Consider the following 19,233-nt stretch of genomic DNA (forward strand, 5'->3'; position numbering starts at 1 on the left):
CATATATAACAGAAGCATATGACTAGAGTGTGCCAAAACCACAACTACTATTGACACCCCGGGCTCCAGTGGGCTGCTGTTCCTCTAGTGCGTCTTTGTTAACTATTCCCTTAAGTTGTTGAACTGGGTCTCATCCCACACTCATTCCCACTCAATGGGGCAGAAAGACACGCACTATTGGACTCCAATACCAACCCTGCATCACCCGAGTTTCTGGAAATCTATTAAACAATGTCATTTGGATGTCCCAACCTCCTCTAGTAGTTTCACCAGCCCCGGAAGCCAGATGGCCCAGGGTCCTCCCTCTCCCTCACCCTCCACAAGAGTTATCAAAAGGCTGATAACAGGATGAATGGCTCTTCCGTCTCCAGCCCAGGATCCTCATACAAACCCTTATCATCTCCTGCCTGAAAGCTGGGAGCAGCTTCCTTGGCTTCCCACCCACAATGTTCCTCCCACCTCAAGCCGCATGTCTCCACATGGCTAGTTACACTTCTAACAAACCTGACCTTTTCTTAACATGATGCCTTCAGTGAGACCGACCTTACTGCCTGAACAATTAACACAAAGTCCCCCAAGGAGGACACTAGAGCATTTCCAATCTGGTCTGGCTTCTGTTAGAATATCATTTAGTATATGACCTCCTTCTTCCATTCCAAGTTCTTCAAAGATCAATGCGTCTTACTCATCTCTCTTCAAAGCTCAGGGCAAGAACTAGTAACGACCCATCCTCATTAATTACTATATTCAATGAATGGTTCAGCAAAGGTTAAAAGGACAATGACTCCACCCCACCTACGGCACACCTAGGTCTCAGCTTGGAGGCAAATGAAGACATGAAATTTATTGTAGATTTTACTACAGAGAAGGTTTTTCTTTTATTTTTCTTTTTTCTCTTCTTTTTAATACATGATAGGCCCTGCTGACTAAGGAATTTCATCACCTACCACAAGACTTTACAGAGTTAAGGTTATCACCATGAGAGGATGACTATGTATTTCAGAAAGACGGCCATCAACAGAAGTAGCTTTGGAATTTTCCTTGTCTAATGCCATTTGTGTAAGAAGCACATAAAACTCAATCCGATTTACTGCTGAAGTAGCTACGTGCCTACCCAAACTGCACCTCCGCCATAATCACCCGCTTCAGGAGCTCAGCTTGGTCCAGATGGCTAAGGGAGAAAGTTGAGTCACCAGGAATTACACTACTGAGAAGGCGTGTTAATTTAGTAGTCAGTGCAATCGTAGGAAGAGTTCCAAGAAGGCGTGTGAAGCAACAGCACCTGCCCTGGACTACTGTCCCACCCACACTGAGCATCGTGAAACAGGACCCCAACCTGCATGAACAATTCTTAAATGTCAAAACTATGTCCTATATGCACCTGTGCCATTGGATAAACATACCACTAATCTGCACCCAAGAAGACACTGCTATTTTCCATGCTAGTTTTGTGTGCATGTGCAGACAGGTATGAGCAAGGTGTGTCCACACAGCTGACTGACCCTCCAAGCAGGATGGTGCCTTACCATGATGCTCTTGTACATGTTGCCATTGTTGTCTTCTATACTGATGCGGATGATGCAGGTGTCTTCATTCTGCTGATTGTAAACAGGAGGCAGTACTGTGGAGGTAATGGATGTCACGGAGACGGAGCGCTTGTGGATTTTAGGATTGTTGTTGCAGGTTGGAGGGGAGGACAGGGGGTTGATTAGGGATGACATCCCTGAGGAATTTGTGTCCATGGAATGGATCGAGGAACAGGAGGAGGAGGATTCAGAGAGCTGGAAGAGTCAGCACATTCCCAGAGAAAACAAAACCATTAGAACCTGGACCAAACATGCTTCGTGTTTCAAAACAGAAGTAGATACAGAGACTGATCAACTCTGGTTACTTCCTCCTCAATATCTCCTGGGTCTCTTGTCTCTGATACACATACATACACACACACACACACACACACACACACACACACACANACACACACACACACACACACACACACACACACACACACACACACACACACACACACCATGGGCATGTGACTATCAGTGACTCAATGTGAACTAATCATTCTGAATCCAAGAAAGGCACAGTGGTTCTTTGATGGGCTGTTTTTAGTTGTCTGTTTGAAAGCTAACCAGGAGATGGCAGCAGATACCAGAGTACACAGGCCGTATAGGCTGAGCTTACAGCCTCTGGGAAGCCTTCCTCCTAAGAGCTCACTGATTCTCACCACCAACAGTTCTCAACGTGGCCATGGAGAACATTCCGTCCCGACCACTTCACGTCCAGATTTTGTAGTAGGAGACAAACGTCTTCATGTTTAGAAGCATCTGAGATAAGGACTACTGCTTGTGTCGTTCTGCTGGGCGGGCCTCAGAGATCACCTGACCCCTCTGTCAAGTAGAGAAGCTGGAGGCCCAGAGAAAACACTGGGCCCCAGGTCCATCTACACAGTCTCACGCCTACCAGGACCAGAGCTCTCCATCCCCCTTTTGCTGTGGTGTTCAGGCAGCTGGGGCACAGCAAGCACAGCGCAGCAAGCACACAGCAAGCGCACAGCGCAGCAAGCACACAGCAGCCTTTACTATAGGTAAAGTCCCCATACCCTCCCCCTGCCCTGCTCCCCTACCCACCCATTCTCACTTCTTGGCCCTGGTGTTCCCCTGTACTGGGGCATATAATTATGACTTGGGAGCACTTGAAGGGTCTCAGACTGGCATTACTGCTGAGAACATCATGCAAAGCAACACCAGTGCCCCCACAGGGCAGAAGACAGAGCCTGTCACCTGTGCTCATCACTGATGGGAACCCAAACCAAGAGGCCAGAAGAAGTGACAGAACAAGATGGCCAAAACTGTCCCCAAAATGCTGTGGACTGCAGTCATGGCAGAGTTGACCTCTCTGAGCCAAGCACCTTGACCAGTAAGGAGACTGAAGGAGATATTTTTTCTTACTTATTTGTGCAGGTATGAGGAAGGGGCTGGAGGAGGATTCCACTGTCAGTGCGTACAGCTTGCTATTTCCGCTGTGGTTCGCTGTATCACCATTATCAAATCCTCACCCTACTGCAAACTGCGCCCTCTGCCCTGTGATTTGTTTCACGGTTCCTCCCACTGAAGCCAGACAGAATCTCCCTGATTCAGTTACTTATGTTGGGTTGGACCACATGACTGCGTTAAGCAATGGAATGTTGGTAGGTATGGCCAAGAAAGGGCTCTCCCTGTGTGTGTCTCACAGGGCTGGGCTTCTCCCCCTCTTTTTCATATGTTTCAGCATGCTAAGAGGATGGTTTGGAAAGTCAATTACTCCAGAAAAATAAACAACAGATAACGGAAGCAGGATTGGATTAAAATGTGGTGTAGGGCCAAGCCCAAAGTAGCCAGTCACCAAGAAACGTGGAGGTTGTTCTATGTCACTGAGTATTAGAGTACTTTCCTGTGTGACCTGCCATGGGACAAGTATGGGTAAGAGCGCAAGGCACCAAAAAGCTGGCATGCATCCATTTCTCGGGTTTTGTTCCTGCTCAGGCAATCCTGCATCTCTTCAATAGAGTATATTTATTTTATGGGCCATAATCCTTCAGTGCACTTAGATATGGGCATAGAAATGTGTGCAGGGACAAATGAATGCGCAACCTCCTTAGTACTTTGTATTTTTTTCCTCTGAGGAATGTGTTCCCAGAAGGAACTCCGTTTCTGATGTACTAAAAAACCTGTACACAGACATTCTTCACGTGGCAAGAAGCACGCCGGGGGCTGCAACAGAGAGAATTATGGGAAAGCTTAGCATGTACCTTCTTTTGGGGCTCATCTGGTGTGTCCATGGGTGTGACGGGGCCCTCCTCAGTCTCTGAGTGGTTTGACTCACAGGACGACACGCTGACTGAGTCCATACTCTCCCCAGAGCTCCCGCTGGTTGTGGACTTGGGCTGCTCTTTGGTGGGAGTGCTCCCAGGCATGATGTCAGAGCCCAGAAACAGCCTGCAGGAGACAGAATGCCACACATCTGAGCTGTTACAAACCTAGAACCCATGACTGACTGAATAATGTGTGCCGATTAAGCCCTTAATGTTTCTTCTATCATGTATGATCTATTGTAAATATTGTTTTAGAAAATACTATAATGTTTCTAACAAACAGTAGTGACTATCTTGTCCCAGTTGATTATGTCCTGCTTCAAACAACACATAGGTTTTTAACTGATGCAGCCAGAGTCTAAGGCATTGGTCCTCCATCTTTTACATGGACAGCACCCCACCCCTTATTGCTTCTTAGCCTAAAATGAACTTTAAACTTTGTGAAGCTGGAAAAGGTGGGTGTGTTCTGAATAAGAAGCCAAGGAAGAACACTTCTGCTTTGAGACATCTGGCAAACTAACATAACCCAAGCCCTTCTCCATAAAATAACTAGGTAAGAAATATTATAACCCCTTTTGAGCTGAGCTGGTATATGTAAGGGAAATCCCTCTGGGCCAGGCCTTACAGAAAAGGGAACTGAAAATCGGAAGCTGATGAGCTATTTCTGCAGCTGCTCTGGTTGGGAAACAGAAGGTATGAATGCTGGCAAAACAGTCATTGTTAAAAAAAAACAAAACAAAAAGCGGAAACACTAGCACAATTTAATCATACATAATAATGGGATTCTGTTGCTATTTCCATACATGCATTTAGTATGAACTGATTCATGTGTATGAACACATACACGGTACTGTGAAATGACGTTCTGCTTACTAAAGTAAGGTTGATAGAACCTAATCTATATAAAGCCAGGCACTCACAGGGCTTTACCCTCAGTAAGGAGACAGGCTAGAAAAGTGTCTTCCCACAGACACGGGAGACAACAGGGACGTCGGCCTGGCCTGGCCTGAATTAGTACAGAAGAAATAATGTGTCTATGCACAATGGCCCCGATGGACATGAAGCTAAGGAAACAGAGGTTAAGGGGTACAATGAAAACACAGAAAGCCCTGTGCACATGTAAGAGCAGAGCCAGGAGACACAGACTGGAAAAGGGACCAGACAGATGCAGTGCCTGGGAAGATTCCAGAACTGCTGAGCCATAACAGCCCATGGATCCAGGAGGCACTGCACTCCAAACTCTCCCATCACAAACTCTCCCATCACATACTCTCCCATCGCAAACTCTCACGACATCCGAGATGTCTGCAGGTGGGCTCAGGAAGTGTCGAGGGGAATTACTTGACCATGGAGAACTGGCCAGTGGTCCCTAAAGACTGTCCTTGTTTGCCCCTAGCCAGTGCAGGTAACATCACCCAGAAATCAGTCTCAGGTATGTATGTATGAGGATCTGTGTGAGAGCGCAGCATCCTAGAAGTAACGCCTGCCATCCTTGGTCCCTCACATTCTTATGGTCAGCTTTATGGAGCAGAGTAGGTCCTCTCAAGCTCCTGCTACAGACACGGGTACAATCAAAGCCTGCATCACACGAGTCCCCTTTTCCTCTCCCGTGGTTCTCTCTCCTCTCCCTTAGACCTTCCATCTCTCTCTTCCTTCAGAATGTAATTTTACTGCATGGTAAAACATCTGTAAACTTAACTCTGAGGTGAATCCGGGTATGCGTTCCAGTCCTCCCATTAGAAGCACATGGGCTACCTTCTCCATACTTTGGTTTCCTGGGCTCTGAGATTGGAGCTAATTATAGAAACTGTTTCCTTGATCACAGTGTAGATTTTTATAAACATATGCATTGCTCTTATAACAGCCCTAGCTCTTGGCTCAATTTATCTATTCTAACATACTCACTAATCACTTATTGTAGGGGATGGAGGGGGGGCAGCATTTAGACCCTATGAACAGAGGAACAAATACAACCGAGGCTTCTCTCCATGGACTTTAAGTTCTATACAGACACATACAGTATACAGTATAGTAGTATAGTGGAAGAAGTTAATGTGATGGAAAAAAAAATTAAGACAGAAGGCAACCAAGGGAGGGCGCCAAGGACAGGTAAGATGAAGGTCTACAGTGTCCAACATGCTTGTCAAGATGACATTTCTACAAACACCCAAATGAAGTGAGAAAGTGAGCCAGATGGCTCTGTGGGAGAAAAGTTAGAACAAAGGCAACTAAAATGACTGCCTGGTGTGTGGGGAAGTCTTGAGGTAGCTGAAGTGCAAAGGGTGGAGTGAACCAGAAAGATGGGACAGAGAGATGGAGCCAGGCTGACAGGGTGGTGCTGATACTGCAGGGCAGTGGGGTCCTGTAGATGGTCTAAGGCCTCGGGATGCTACCCAAGCAGAGTGAGGTCTATCAAAGTTGACCACAGAAGGCCTCCTCCTCTGCTATACATGATGAGCAATGCTTCTATTATAACACTGCTTCCTCTAGACTGTGAAAAGCATCCGATAGGAATGAGAATAACCAGAGGAGACCTCACCGTCGGGAAAACCTCTTAGGAGAAAACATTCTGGCCAACATCTGAGGAAGCTGGCTAAGAAAAAAGACCACTGCTAGTCACAGGAAGGGCTAGTGTGGAGGCCCTGAACAGGCAACAGCCTGCTGTGTTTAAGGTTGCCTAGAAGGCTGGTGTGGTGAATCTTGGGGAACTGTTGTAAGCGAGGGAAGGTTGGGAGTAGATCCCGTAAGGCCTGGTAAACTAGGACCTAGAGTTGAGACTTTATTTCAAAATAAAACCATTGGGATTTTTTAAAAAGTGACATAATCTACTGTTCACGGGGTCACTAGGCTATGTAAGATGACTGCAGAACTGTTGCTGGCATGTCCAGGAGAGGAACGGATGGATCTAATGAGCTGTTTGAGTCCAGGACAGAAAATGCACCCTTCAAGTGAGCATTCAGAGCTGCTGAATGCACAGTCCTCTCCCCTCTCTGACAGGACCCCTGATGGGGGACTCACAGGCTCAGCCTCTTCACCATGCTCTTCCGAGGTTTAGGGGAAGTGGTGTTGGCATCGGCAGCAGCTTCAATCTCACACGAGAGGGCATAGCTGAGAAAGACAGGGGAGGCTTGAGGTCAATCTTTAAGCACAGGAGAACAGATTCCCAACTCAGGTGATTTATTGGAATACTGGATTTAGAGGAAAGTTCTGCACAGCCAAAGTAAAGCTGTGGACTGTGGTGTCCTGGCACGAGCCCGGCGGGAGCTTGCTGATGGCTGATAACTCTCCACTGCACGCCTCTTCCTCCTCCCATACTCCTTTCAGAGGCAGATGGATCGAGCCTGTCCAGTTCTGCAGGCTTCAACACCAGGATGTGTGACACTGGCAAGAGCGGAAGCTGACAGCAACCTGCCCTTGATCATCCTCATCTAACCCCAAGGCTGGGGGTAGGGGGAGGGGAGGGGAGGGAAGGATGGCCCACCCTCTGTGAATCACCCAGCCCTTCCTTTCTGCTCGCTCCTTCCTAGGTGACTGTGTCTAGGTACACATTACATTGTTCTCTAACACTGTGTTAGAAAAATGAAAGAAGGTATTTTTGTAAAATATCTAACCTTTGGTGAATAGATATATGAATTATAGTAGTTATAAAATATATATAAATATAACTACAGACATTATCTTTAATGGCCAAAAGCTGCCTCAATTAAAAATGCCTCTGTTTCAGATATTGATGTGCCAGGTAAATGCTAACCGATATAGGCACAAGGGGAGTTTCTGCTTTGAAATGTTTCTTGGGAAAGCCTGGGTCTGTAGCTAGCACAGGTGTAGGGTGAGGGGGTAGGAGGACCATGATGCTCATCATTCTAGCACCTCAAAGTTAGGGAGCAGACAGGCCGACCTGTCACGACTATACTGCCCCTCAAAACCCCAACGCACACAAAGACGTATTTGCTGTTCATTCCACTCTTCAGAGAAAATCCCAGGTCTACTTCAGGGATCAGCAAACTTTCTCTGAATCAGAGTAAGTATTTTAGGCTGTGGGCCATATGGTCTGTCTTTAACGCACCAGAGCAACCATAGATGTAAATGAACGGGCTACATTCCATTAAAGCGTTATTTATGAATCCTGAAATTTGAATTTCAAACGTCGACTTTTCATGCCACATTCTTTTATTTTTTTTCCTTCTGACACTTAAAAATGTGACAACAGGGGGCAGGCCACATATGGCCTACAGACTAATCTGACAACCACCAGAGGAAGAGGAAAGGTGGGAGCCACTGGGCCAGCACTCAGGGCACTGAATCAGTGTGCCTTTCTTTGTACGTCTGCCAATGTTTTGAAAGCTGCGTCCTGGGCCTCACCCACCCCAGAGGCATCACTGGCCTCTAAACACCCAGGCTGTCGGACCCCAGGCCTTCACTCATGCTCCTATCTTACTCTGTCAGGAATGTTCTCCAGCTCTTCTGGTGAAATCTCCCTCCACAGCCCAGCCTACTTGGTAATAGCTGTCAATCTTCCCCATGCCCCACCACTTCCTGGCCAGTGATCTGCTCCTGTCCACAGGTCCACAGCACTGAACTTTCCTACTTCATCTCTCATGAGAGCTCTTTTTTCCTCTTCCTCCACCCCTCCCCATCCCCACTCCTCTCTCCCTGACGCTCACACCATGGACTCTGGGACAGGGGCGGGCAGTGATGAGGAGGAGCATGGCCCCCATTCTAATGGGGCTTTCCAGAATATGACTTTACACTTTAAAGCAAACATTTTACAAATAGGTGTCTTGCAGACGGGGAGGAATAAAAGACTCCTTCTAGGTTTCAATGGTAAGTGACGGGGCCGGACCTAAAACCCACCCTCTAGTTCTGTGATCAGCTTCCCTCTGAAAAGCAAGGACCAGAACCCTACAGCAGCCTCCCAAGAGCTGTCTAGCAGATGACCCAGCAAGGTCAATGCCTCTTGCCAGGACCGCGGTAGCCCCGACAGGTGACAGACAGGTCAGCCTACCTCTCCTCCTCTGTTAGAAGCTGCTGCCCCTGGAACCACTGGATAAACTTCTGGTCTGGGCTCATGCAGTAGCTGTTGCAAGCAGACTGTAGGAGCTTTATCTGGGCAATCACTTCAAATTCCTAAAGTAGACAGAAAACCAGGAGACGGAATGACATGATGAAACAAATACAAGTCTTTTCTTTCATTTTTTTTTCTTTCTTTTTTTTTTTTTTTTGTTTTTTTTGTTTTTTTGTTTTTTTTGTTTTTTTGTTTTTCAAGACAGGGTTTCTCTGTATAGCCCTGGTTGTCCTGGAACTCACTTTGTAACATGGAACTGTAACACTTTAAGGGTAACGTATGGAGAAAGCCATTGAAGAAGACTCTGCAATCTGGCTGCCTTAGAGAGGAAATGAATAAATCTTACAAGTTCTAACTCAGGAGTGGGGTGGGCTATAGTTCAGTGGCAGAGCGCACGCCTGGCACATTCACAACGCCCTGCTTTCCATCCCCAGCACAAGTAAACGTAAATTTTAAAACACACATGCATCACTTCAACTCCTGAAGCCCCTGTATGCTTCATTTCTCAATCCTCTCTTCTTGAAAAAGAAACTCATACGGATAAAACAAGCCATCCAAAGAAGCCGGCTGGTCACCAACTCAATGCATAATGGCACCTTCCTTCCTGCTTCCATTCTTGCGATTTTTGGATTTCTTTTTTCTTTTAAATATAAGATTATGAAATATGTAAAAAAAAAAACCCTTTTTTTGAACCTCTATTTCTTATTTTAAAAAGAAGAAAAATGATTCAAGAAGCTCACAGCTCCCATTGTAGCTTCTCCAACTCTTCGCCCTCAATAAATCCACACCAGTGGGGCTGACTGATCGTCTAAGCGGTCCAGGGTCTCAGAAAGTTGAATGTTTAGGTTTTCCAAATCCTTAGGTTTTTACTACTCCAGTAAATCATCTCACTAAACCTTCTAAAGCTCCCAGGGGAAGCAAGTACATATAATTATGCCCCAAATCACTTAGATCTCCTCACATGCTTCAAGGTCCCTTCTTAATGTCAGCAGTCAGCACAGACTGGAGCTTTAGGCTTCAGACTTTAACTTTGTAAATGTTTAGCTTCTTATTATGAAAGGGAAAGAAGGTAGCAACCAGGCTCATGCTGAAGTTAAAGGCGCACTCATGGAGCACTGTAGAGACATAACAGGACAGGACAGAAGCAACTGAGAGCTGGCGGAGTCCTTGGGCCTTAGTCTTTCAATTAGTGGTCTCAACCCTTGGTCCAATGCTATCATTGAATATTTACCACCATGCCACAGGAAGTTCAGTGGACGAGGGACAGAAAGCTCTGGCTGGTTCATGTTGGTATCTTGTTGCTTTGGAGCCCAGCCCAGCTAGCTTGTCTGCACTGTGTTTGCACTGTGTTCTTTGTCCCTGTATGGTTCTCTAGCCTCGCAAGCTGAGGCTAGACCCAACCTCCTGTTTGCTTCTCTAAGAAAGACCTCTGCTTTGAGCTTGTATAGATAAATTATGACTGTTTGCTCATCTGCTTGCCTCCTCCTGAATTATAGACTTCCTGAGGGCAAGGCTCTGGCTTTCCACTGAACAAGTTCCCAAACTCCCTGGTCAGTACACAACCATACAACCAGTGCAGGTAGCATGGGTGGATGAATAGAAGAGTAAAGGACAGTGAGGCTCTACAGGGAATTGCCACACTCATTCATTTTCCTTCCAAACACCAAATGCCTATTCCATGTCCATGTGACACAAAATTACAGCAAAATTTGCACTTCAAAAAATAAAACAGTGCAAGGGGCTGGAGAGGTGGCTTGGTGGTTAAGGGCACTGACCGCTCTCCCAGAGGTCCTGAGTTCAATTCCCAGCAACCACATGGTGACTCACAACCATCTGTAATGGGATGTGTCGTTTTTGTTATTGTCATTCACTTTTATAAACTAAGTAAACTTGTTTGTTTGTTTTTTTTAATTTAAGCACTGACACATGTACACACACAAGGTGTATACAACATGATATTTTGGAATATGTATTTGCTATGAAATGACTAAAACAAGCTAACTAATGTATTAGTTGTTTCTCATCATTCTTTGTAGAAGAATATCCCACATATATTCTTAGCAATGATTTTCATATGTTTACATATGAATGTATAGTTCATACACTGTTACTAACTATAAAGCAAAGCTGTATTTCTAAATGTAGCCGTGAAGAAGATGATGGTAGGAAAGAAATCTCTCAACATCTCTCTGTCTCTGTGTCAGGGATCAAATACCAGACCTTATGCGTGCTGGTCCTGTGCCCTGCCACTGAGGTGTGCCGCCAGCTCTACACTACTCTTCTTTATTAACGAGATTTGCAGCAAGACAAAAATGTGAACTCCAGCTCACTGCCAGCTTACTGTGGACCAGTCCTTAATCTCTTCCATTCTCACCTTTAACTGAAGATGTGGAAAAAGAGCTTGCAGGGCTCTTGTGGAGTAATGTGTAGGAACATGCCAACATAGTGGTAAATGTAAAAATGTTCAGTGAGTATTAGTTTTCTGTGTCCCCAAAAACAAACAAAAAGAACACAATCCCTTTCCACTTCTTTCAGTTTTTCATGTCCAGGTGAAATTAGATGGCAAAGCGCAGGTGAAGGCGGCACTTACCCTTCTTCTTTTCTCGAAGTTGATCAGTCCACCCTGAAAGAAATGTTTGGAAGAATGTAAGCCACCGAACTGCGGAGCCCTGTGCTGGTCGGGGTCACAGTGAACAGGTTAAAGAGATGAGAAAGTTGTAACTATTAATGATTTTATAAACGTGGCGACGACGTAGCAAGGCAACCATCTTTTTCCTGGAGAACAATGTACCAAATGTCCCTTTATTCATGATGGAGCATGTCCTAAAATGTCTGAAACCAACTACAGTAGCAGGGACAGAGGCGTGAGTCAGAATCCAGACACATCTGCGGTGCTAGTGAGGAGCAAACAATCTGTCCCCTCGTCCCCTCGTCCAGACCACAAAAACAGATGGCCACGGACTTGTGCTGGAAGCCAAACTGTCAATGACTTATCATAAGGGACGTCACTTCTCCACAGCCTTGTGGAAATGAAGTTTCAATTCTTCATCACCACTGCCCCTGTTCTCAGGAGGGTAAATTTAATTCCTCAGCAGTTGCTCACTCTCTGCACTTTCTCAACCCTGATGGGAGTTTCCTGAGGCAGAGGATGCTAAGAGACAGAGCTTGGGAAATGCAAATGAGTAGGCATGGTCTATACCACTTAAAGAATCCTTGGGAATACTTAAATCAGCTTCCCTTTGTAGCTACAGTACCACACTGCAGGTTTCACAGGTGAACAGGGGATGGGTACAGATGCAGGTTGCTTTGTTTTGTAGCACGTTGTGTTTTGTTTTTTTCTGTGATTCATGTTTGTTTACCATCGCTAGGAACTGAACCAGGACATCAGAGACGAGTGAGTGCTGAGTTAGAAGTTAAGCCTACAAATTACCTTCAAATCTCCTTCCAAATATCAAATCTTTTCCTATTTGCCATTTTATCTCTGCTACTAACACTCTGATCGTTTGAGTGGATTTTACCTCTTCCTTCATTGCAAAAGGAAGACAGGATGTGGATCCAAGCATATCCCCTGAACAGGCAGCAGTGACATAGGCATTATAGAAAGGGAGGAGGGGGACCTACTGGAAAATTCATTAATCTGTTCTCATCTGTAGCATCGAGACAGAGAGAGTATGGGGATGGGTGGCGTCGATGCTCAGACCCCAGCCCTCAAAAGGCAGCACAGTCTCATCTGTCCGCGTGAAGCAGGCCATTCTCTGTCAGCTAACGTCCCTTATTCTTCACTGCACTCCTACCCACACTGCGATGTTCCAAGCCAGGGCTGCTGTGATGAGCGGTGCTCTCTTTCCACAGGCTCTGCGCCATCTCTGGGTCTTCTGGTGTTTGCTTTGGTTTGCTGCGTTACCACCTAGCCATGTGTATTGTGGGCTCTAAACAGATCCTGAGAGAAACAAACTTCTCTATGCAGCCGAGAAGAAGGCTGCAGGCATGGATGCAGCAGCTGCAGAGAACCCACCTCAATGTAGTCCTGCAGGGCAGTGTCCAGCATGGTCAGGTCAGTCAGGAAGGTGCCCAGGTACGGCACGGTACCCTGCATCACACCCTGAAGAGGAAGCAGAGCGGTGCCTTTACTGTCACTGAAATGTTAAAGGTGTCACAACCCATGCACCTAGATGAGACTAATTTGGAATTGCTAGTGTCTCTTGCAGGACTGAAATTGTTTTAAAGCCTACACAAACAGGACGGGAACTGCATGAGTTAATGTCTAAGTTTCATTCAGGAAAAGTAAGCCTCCAACCAGGAGATCACACATGTATGCAGTGTGTTCCCAGTGGGGCCTTCTGTGCTTAGGCTCTGGTCGGTGCAGGATGCTCTCTTCAGTGTGTGTAGACACTCCTAGCTGTTTGGAATGCCCAGATAGCCACAGCCTCAGCATCACTCAGAGGAGAGCACTGTTTCCTAATGAATGAAGGAGTGCGGACCGTCAGAAGTGTGGGGCATCACTCAGAGTGACTGACCATCAGAAAGACAGAGAGAATAGTGACTTTAGACAGGTTAATCTGGCAATCTTCACCATGTTAGTTAATAGTGGGTGATCTCATCCCCATCAGTGTGACAGCAGATGCCGCACTGACACCTCAACTCCTTCACAGAGTGTGAGAAGAGAATGCTTCACCTCTGGGAAATTCTTTCCAAACAGGTGTGACCTCAAATTAATCACTAGACAAACAAACACAAACCCAGACTGTAGGATGCTCTACAGGACACCGAGGTGACTTGATGACTCTGGAGGTCATGACAAACAAGACTCTGAAGCTGTCATGGACCGAAAGTGATTAGAACACCATGACAGCTCAGTGTTGTTGGTAAGCTGGACCTGGGTCTTCGAACAGACAGGTGGACTCCATGTGAAATCTAGATTTTTAACTGGCAGGATTCTGTCTGTGTGCATTTCCTAGGATTGTCTGTTACACCACCACTTTAGACAGTATTACAAGTGGGAAGAAATGAGTGGATTTTCTAACTCTCATCTCACCAAATCTCCTTTGAGTCTCTGTTCTCCACAAGACCGCTGATGCACTAGCATTCTTCAGGGAAAATTAATTGGGGGGGGTTAGTGGGTGGAGTGGCACACAGACACCTTCTTATATATGCAGGTACTTAGGGAAACTGGCAGGAATACACAAAATCTGAACCAGGGCAAAACCAGGCCTCTTGGCACAAGGTGAGCCGTGTCCTCAGCCAGCTCACCCCACACAGGACTTTGTCCTTCAGAAGCTCACTGTCAGCTGCAGTTTAGTTTGTCCTTCCTGTTGTGTGTGCAAGGTCTTATCCTGAACTAAAATAACCCCTCCCACTCCCCCGGCAGCAGTTATCTTTAACTGTCTTTGAACAACCAAAAAGTTTGAAACACTTTGAGTTAGACCAGCTTTAGGTTACAGGAGAGTTCTAGCTCTCAAAAACACGGCTATGTTATATCCACCCTTAAGGATAGTTCTCTCTGGGCAAGGAAGGAAATATTCATTTGTCTAGACTCTAATGTGCTCTTCTGTCCCCACACCGTATGCCAAAAGTTGGGGACTTAAGGACAGAGGCAAAGATGATAATAACTATCTTTGTGCTTTCAGAAAGGACGCATGGTACTCGCTGAGACGTGAACAGCATGATCCGGTTAGGACCCAGAATAGCGAGGAGACTGGGCAGGGGTCAGAGCTTAGAAGCAAAGGGAATGATGTTCTCTGATACAAAGACCAAATCTTCCCAGCGGGAGACAATGCATTTCCTTGACCATTACATCCCCAAAGCTGATGGAGACACAAGGTCTAGGAAGCTTCTTACCAACGTGGCAGCAGCCAGCAAGTGACAGCGGTGGCGATGTCCGGAGGATGGAGGTACCCCGCGGCACACTTCTCTCTATCGCATCTGATGTGTATGTGTGCTCACAAGTACGCATGCACAAAAATGTCTGTGGAATGTGTAACTCTTGGTATTCATTTTTCCCTGGATCTAATTCTTTTGCTAAAGACCTCCCAGGTTAAGAACAAATTGAGCACAGAATGGAAGAGCCTTCTGACAAGTGTGGGTACCCTGCAGAAGGAATATGCTGCCGCCCGCCCGCTGTGTGCCAGCTGCCTCTCTCCTGCTGGCTCTCAGACAGCAGGGCAGACATACCATATCCTTCTGCAGCTGCAGGCGCCTCTGGGTCCGCTTCTGGTTTTCTTTCACACTGCTGTCCAGGTTGGCAAATTTTGAGGTTCCTTCCTAAGAAACAGGGCACAGAGGAAGGTCATGGAAGACGCCAGTCTAGAGAAGGAGAGGACCATCTGGGTTCTACGATACAATCTCTTCCTGTGTTCCAAGATGCCGTGCCTGTAGGCCCTCGGGCCGTTAAGGCTGTGCTCTGGGGCCTTGCTGCGTGTGGTGGTCAGGGATTATCCTAGCCTCCACACCCCAACTCTGTAAAAGCAGAGTCCCTAATTTGACTAGAAAATCAATCATCACCATGAGGTCAGCGATTCCCAAAATGGAAGGTTTGTTTTTTGCACATCTTGAGTTTCACACAAAGTAATCTTATATCTTAAAAATGAAGCTTTCCTCCTGCACATTTTATGACTTGTTATCTTGGCCTGGAATGAGTGTGCCAGCATTCTGTGAAGGAAGGGCACTGTGAGGCACTACTTAGCTAAATGAAACCTTTACACAGCAAGATCTTGAGGAAGTCCAGGGTTGGAGAACATTTGATTAGTGAAAGGTGAGCCATTTGCGGGTTTCCCTTAGTCCTTCTTAGATGCCTCCCTAGTTTGGAACTTTGACAAGTCTACGCTTCCTCTTGAGGCCTGAGGACAGAGGGCCACCCATGCCTGCTGCCTAGAACAAGAACCCAGCTTCTACGTAACACTAATCATGGGTTTGCTGACTGAACATAAAATGTTTCAGTTTTGTGGTTTCGGGGTCTTGTTTAGTTCTCATTTTCCAGGAACTGCTTGAATGGATGGCAGTTTCACAATTCAGTGTAACCTCTATGCTATTTTTTCCTTAGTCAGTTTCTCCAGGGTTTATCACGTGACCTTAGCATGTGACATCACCATACAATTACAAAAGGAATCCTGGGTGTCAGGGCCTGAAATAATGATGGCAGGGCAGAAATGCATTCTGTCGGTAACCAGCTGGGATCCTGGCCGTGCATGCCTCTGGGGACAGAGTCCATCTCAGAAGTCTCTATCACAGATGATAAGAGAGAGCTATCATCTAGTGACATTCCACACAGTTTTCTTGGGGGACACATGACAGGAATCTAGTGTGTGCCACTTCCTATACCAGGTAGCTGCAAGAGATCCCAGATCCCTGGGATTTAGTCTGGAGTGAAAAACCAACTCTGCCTGACATGAAGACAAGCACCCACCTCTCCTAATGTAGACTTCTTCCAGAAGCTCAACTACGGGCGGAGGGAAAGTGCTAGGAACTATTTTGGATTTATCTACAAGAACTAACTCCTCCTCCTCTTCTTCCTCTTCCTCCTCTTCATCTTCTCCTTTTCCTTCTTTCTTTTTTTTAGAGAGTTTAACAGTGTAGCTCTGGCTAGCCTAAAACTTGCTATGTAGACCAGGCTACACAGAGAATCGCATGCCTCTGCCTCCCAAGTGCTGGGACTAAAGGTGGTGTCCACCACGCCAGGCTTATCTCAAACTCTTAGCAGGGACTTCTAAAAAGTTTAATCATAAAGCAACACAGGGATCTTAAGGAGCACTGAAGTCTCACTCCATCCTCTGAGCAGATGAGCAGAGACAAGGAGCGAGATTTGTTGATTTCATGATTGTAGTGTCAGGAGAATTAGATTCCATCCCTGGCAGCAGGACTCACACAAAACTGACAGGTTAACCATGCACAGCGCACCCCTGTACTCTCAGCACTTGGGAGATCAAGGCAGAGGGAATCATGGGTTCCAGGCCAGCCTGGGAAACACCGTGAAGTCAAGGTTACCCACACAGTAAAATGCTGTCCAAAGAAAAGGGAAAGGACAGAGAAGGAAGAGGCGACTGCTCACTGCTAGCTCTCCCCAATGGATGTCAGCCAGAAATCCAGCCACTTGTCAGATCCAAAATTCGCATTTATTCCTTCCTCTGCTGGCCTGAAACTCTTCACATTGCCACCCCACCCCAGCATCTCTGAGCTGCCCCAAGCTTCCGCTGCTCCTTCCTTCTTTGCTGCTCACACTCCTGGCTACTTTTCCTGCTTCCTCTTCCTGCTTCCCAAGTCATTTTGTTTTTCCACAGACTTATCCCTGGAAGTGACTTCAATCATCACCCCGTGCTTCCTCCAACCTCTCCCATGAATGTTCCTCCTACGCTTTAACCTCCAGCCGTCTCCCTAGGCAGCTTTCTCCCCTTGGCTCGCTTTTCCTTCATCTGTTTTTTCAGAATTCAGCTGCCTTCTGTTGTTCCTGTGCCTCGGAGACTTACACTAGGTCTCGGATGACTGTCTGCTGGGTGCTGGCTCCATTTGAAGACATGATGGTTAAGTTGCAGCTCGGAAGCTACTAGAAAGTTATGTTTGGATGGGTCTTCACAGTGTGAGCGGCCTCTTGCTCCAACCTTGATATTAACATGCTGTCGAGCTTCACTGACTATTCATGTCCACCAGAGTCAGACTCTTACAGGTGTTTAGACATTGCTTATATTATTGCAACCAGGGATAACTGTCTTCTAGCAAGAGGTACAAGAACCAAGATTTGGTGGTATTCTGCTTTCCTAGTGTTTTAAAATCTAAAGATTCAATGATTTGTAATTATTCCAAGTTTCAGAAATCATAAGGTTATAATAAATTTAAGACAGACTTCAAAGAGAAATTTTTTAAAATATCGTTCTCAGCAGTTAGAAGGAAGCCCACAAATGTTTGCCAATTATTCTGTTGTCTGGACCATAGTATTAGAGAAGTGGTACATTCTATTCACCCACAGGTAGAAGACAGGTCACTTTAAACCAAGGTTACCCAAGTATAAATCAGTCTAGGAGTAACCCGTTAGAAACAGGGCCCAGTAGTTTTTCTTAGTGCTTACTTTGAGAACTTAAGTACCTTGATCTCATTATTTACAACTGTGCTGAGGACTTCCACCCAGAACTATACAGTTCACATGAATAACGATCAACAGAGATGATGGGAAAGGAATCTGCATATACACACAGACCGCCTGAAGCATTCCACCAACACTCATGACAGTGTGCAGGCCACCTCAGCTCATCGCCAAGGTTTTCAGTTCGTTGGGATATTTGAGCCTTATATGACATTTAACTTAGAGTACTGAGGTGGATGGCTCCATTTGAGAAAGGTTTATGGGATCTTTAATGTCTAGATATAGCCTTGCCTCTAAGGTTTCAGCCAGAAGACTGTCACCAGGCAATGAGCTGCATACAATTCAATTTATCTGCCTTTGGAAGGATGATTCAGAGCTATTGGGATTTCAGTGTGTGGCTCCAGTTAGTCTAGCTCTGTGTTGCAGACTGGGAGGCCACTAAGCCATGTCTTTACAGCCAGATGGGTTTCCATTTAAAGTCTGCAAATCCAGAAAGATGTGAAACAAGGAGTAACATAATCCCAGGAATTGTTTGACTAATGTTCAGCTCATCACACATCAGCATAAACTGCCCACTCTATTATCAGCTGCTCCTAGAAGGAACAAGGGCAGAAAAAAGACAGAGATATGTGAATGACAAGCCCCTTAATCCATGCAGTCAAACAATGGCTTCTGGATGTATGGTTCATCATGCAAGACACTATAGCAGGCATTGGGACAAGGCATGGTCCTTTGAATGTCCCCAAGGTGGAGTCACAATTAAGCTATACTGTATGTCAGGTGTGAATCTTAGGAATGACATGTATGCTACATCTACCTATGGGCCTTAGCTATATACACAATAAAGATGACAAATGTAGATGGTAGAAAACTGTGACGATAATAACTGGCCTGTATTATCTGACCAATGATTATGTGGAAAGTTATTTGCCATTATTGAGTGATTACTATATAGGGCTCACAGTCATCAACTATGAGTGAACTCCTAGACACAGAGGCTGTTCTCAGTCTTCATAGTTCTAAAGACAAGTTCAATGTTTTATAAACCCTAGACATTCACACATTTCTAAAGAAGTAGAACGAGTCAGGCTATACCTTTGCCCAGCAGTCTCGGGAGGCCCCACTTATCTGGCACTCAATAAACATTGCCGACTGAAAAAATATTGTGTAATATGGTACCAAAAAAAGGATGTGGACTTGCAGGCTGGCCTCTGTCATTGTAAGAGCTGTGTTGCT

The 19,233-nt window shown here is 45.9% G+C and overlaps 1 protein-coding gene across 6 annotated transcripts in view; it reads right to left on the reverse strand.

The window, feature by feature from the left end:
* Rgl1 (ral guanine nucleotide dissociation stimulator like 1) overlaps positions 1-19,233 on the reverse strand; it is a 239,324-nt gene that overhangs the window by 6,116 nt on the left and 213,975 nt on the right. For all 6 annotated transcript variants that reach the window (XM_021197720.2, XM_021197716.2, XM_021197717.2 and 3 more), the window contains 7 exons: positions 15,099-15,188; positions 12,943-13,029; positions 11,518-11,550; positions 8,868-8,989; positions 6,881-6,970; positions 3,800-3,986; positions 1,527-1,781 (listed from right to left, as the gene is read on the reverse strand). In XM_021197720.2, the coding sequence (XP_021053379.1) occupies positions 1,527-1,781; positions 3,800-3,986; positions 6,881-6,970; positions 8,868-8,989; positions 11,518-11,550; positions 12,943-13,029; positions 15,099-15,188 (864 nt within the window). The remainder of the gene's footprint in view (positions 1-1,526; positions 1,782-3,799; positions 3,987-6,880; positions 6,971-8,867; positions 8,990-11,517; positions 11,551-12,942; positions 13,030-15,098; positions 15,189-19,233) is intronic.

Source organism: Mus pahari, chromosome 5 (genome assembly GCF_900095145.1).
Source record: "Mus pahari chromosome 5, PAHARI_EIJ_v1.1, whole genome shotgun sequence".
NCBI lineage: Eukaryota > Metazoa > Chordata > Mammalia > Rodentia > Muridae > Mus > Mus pahari.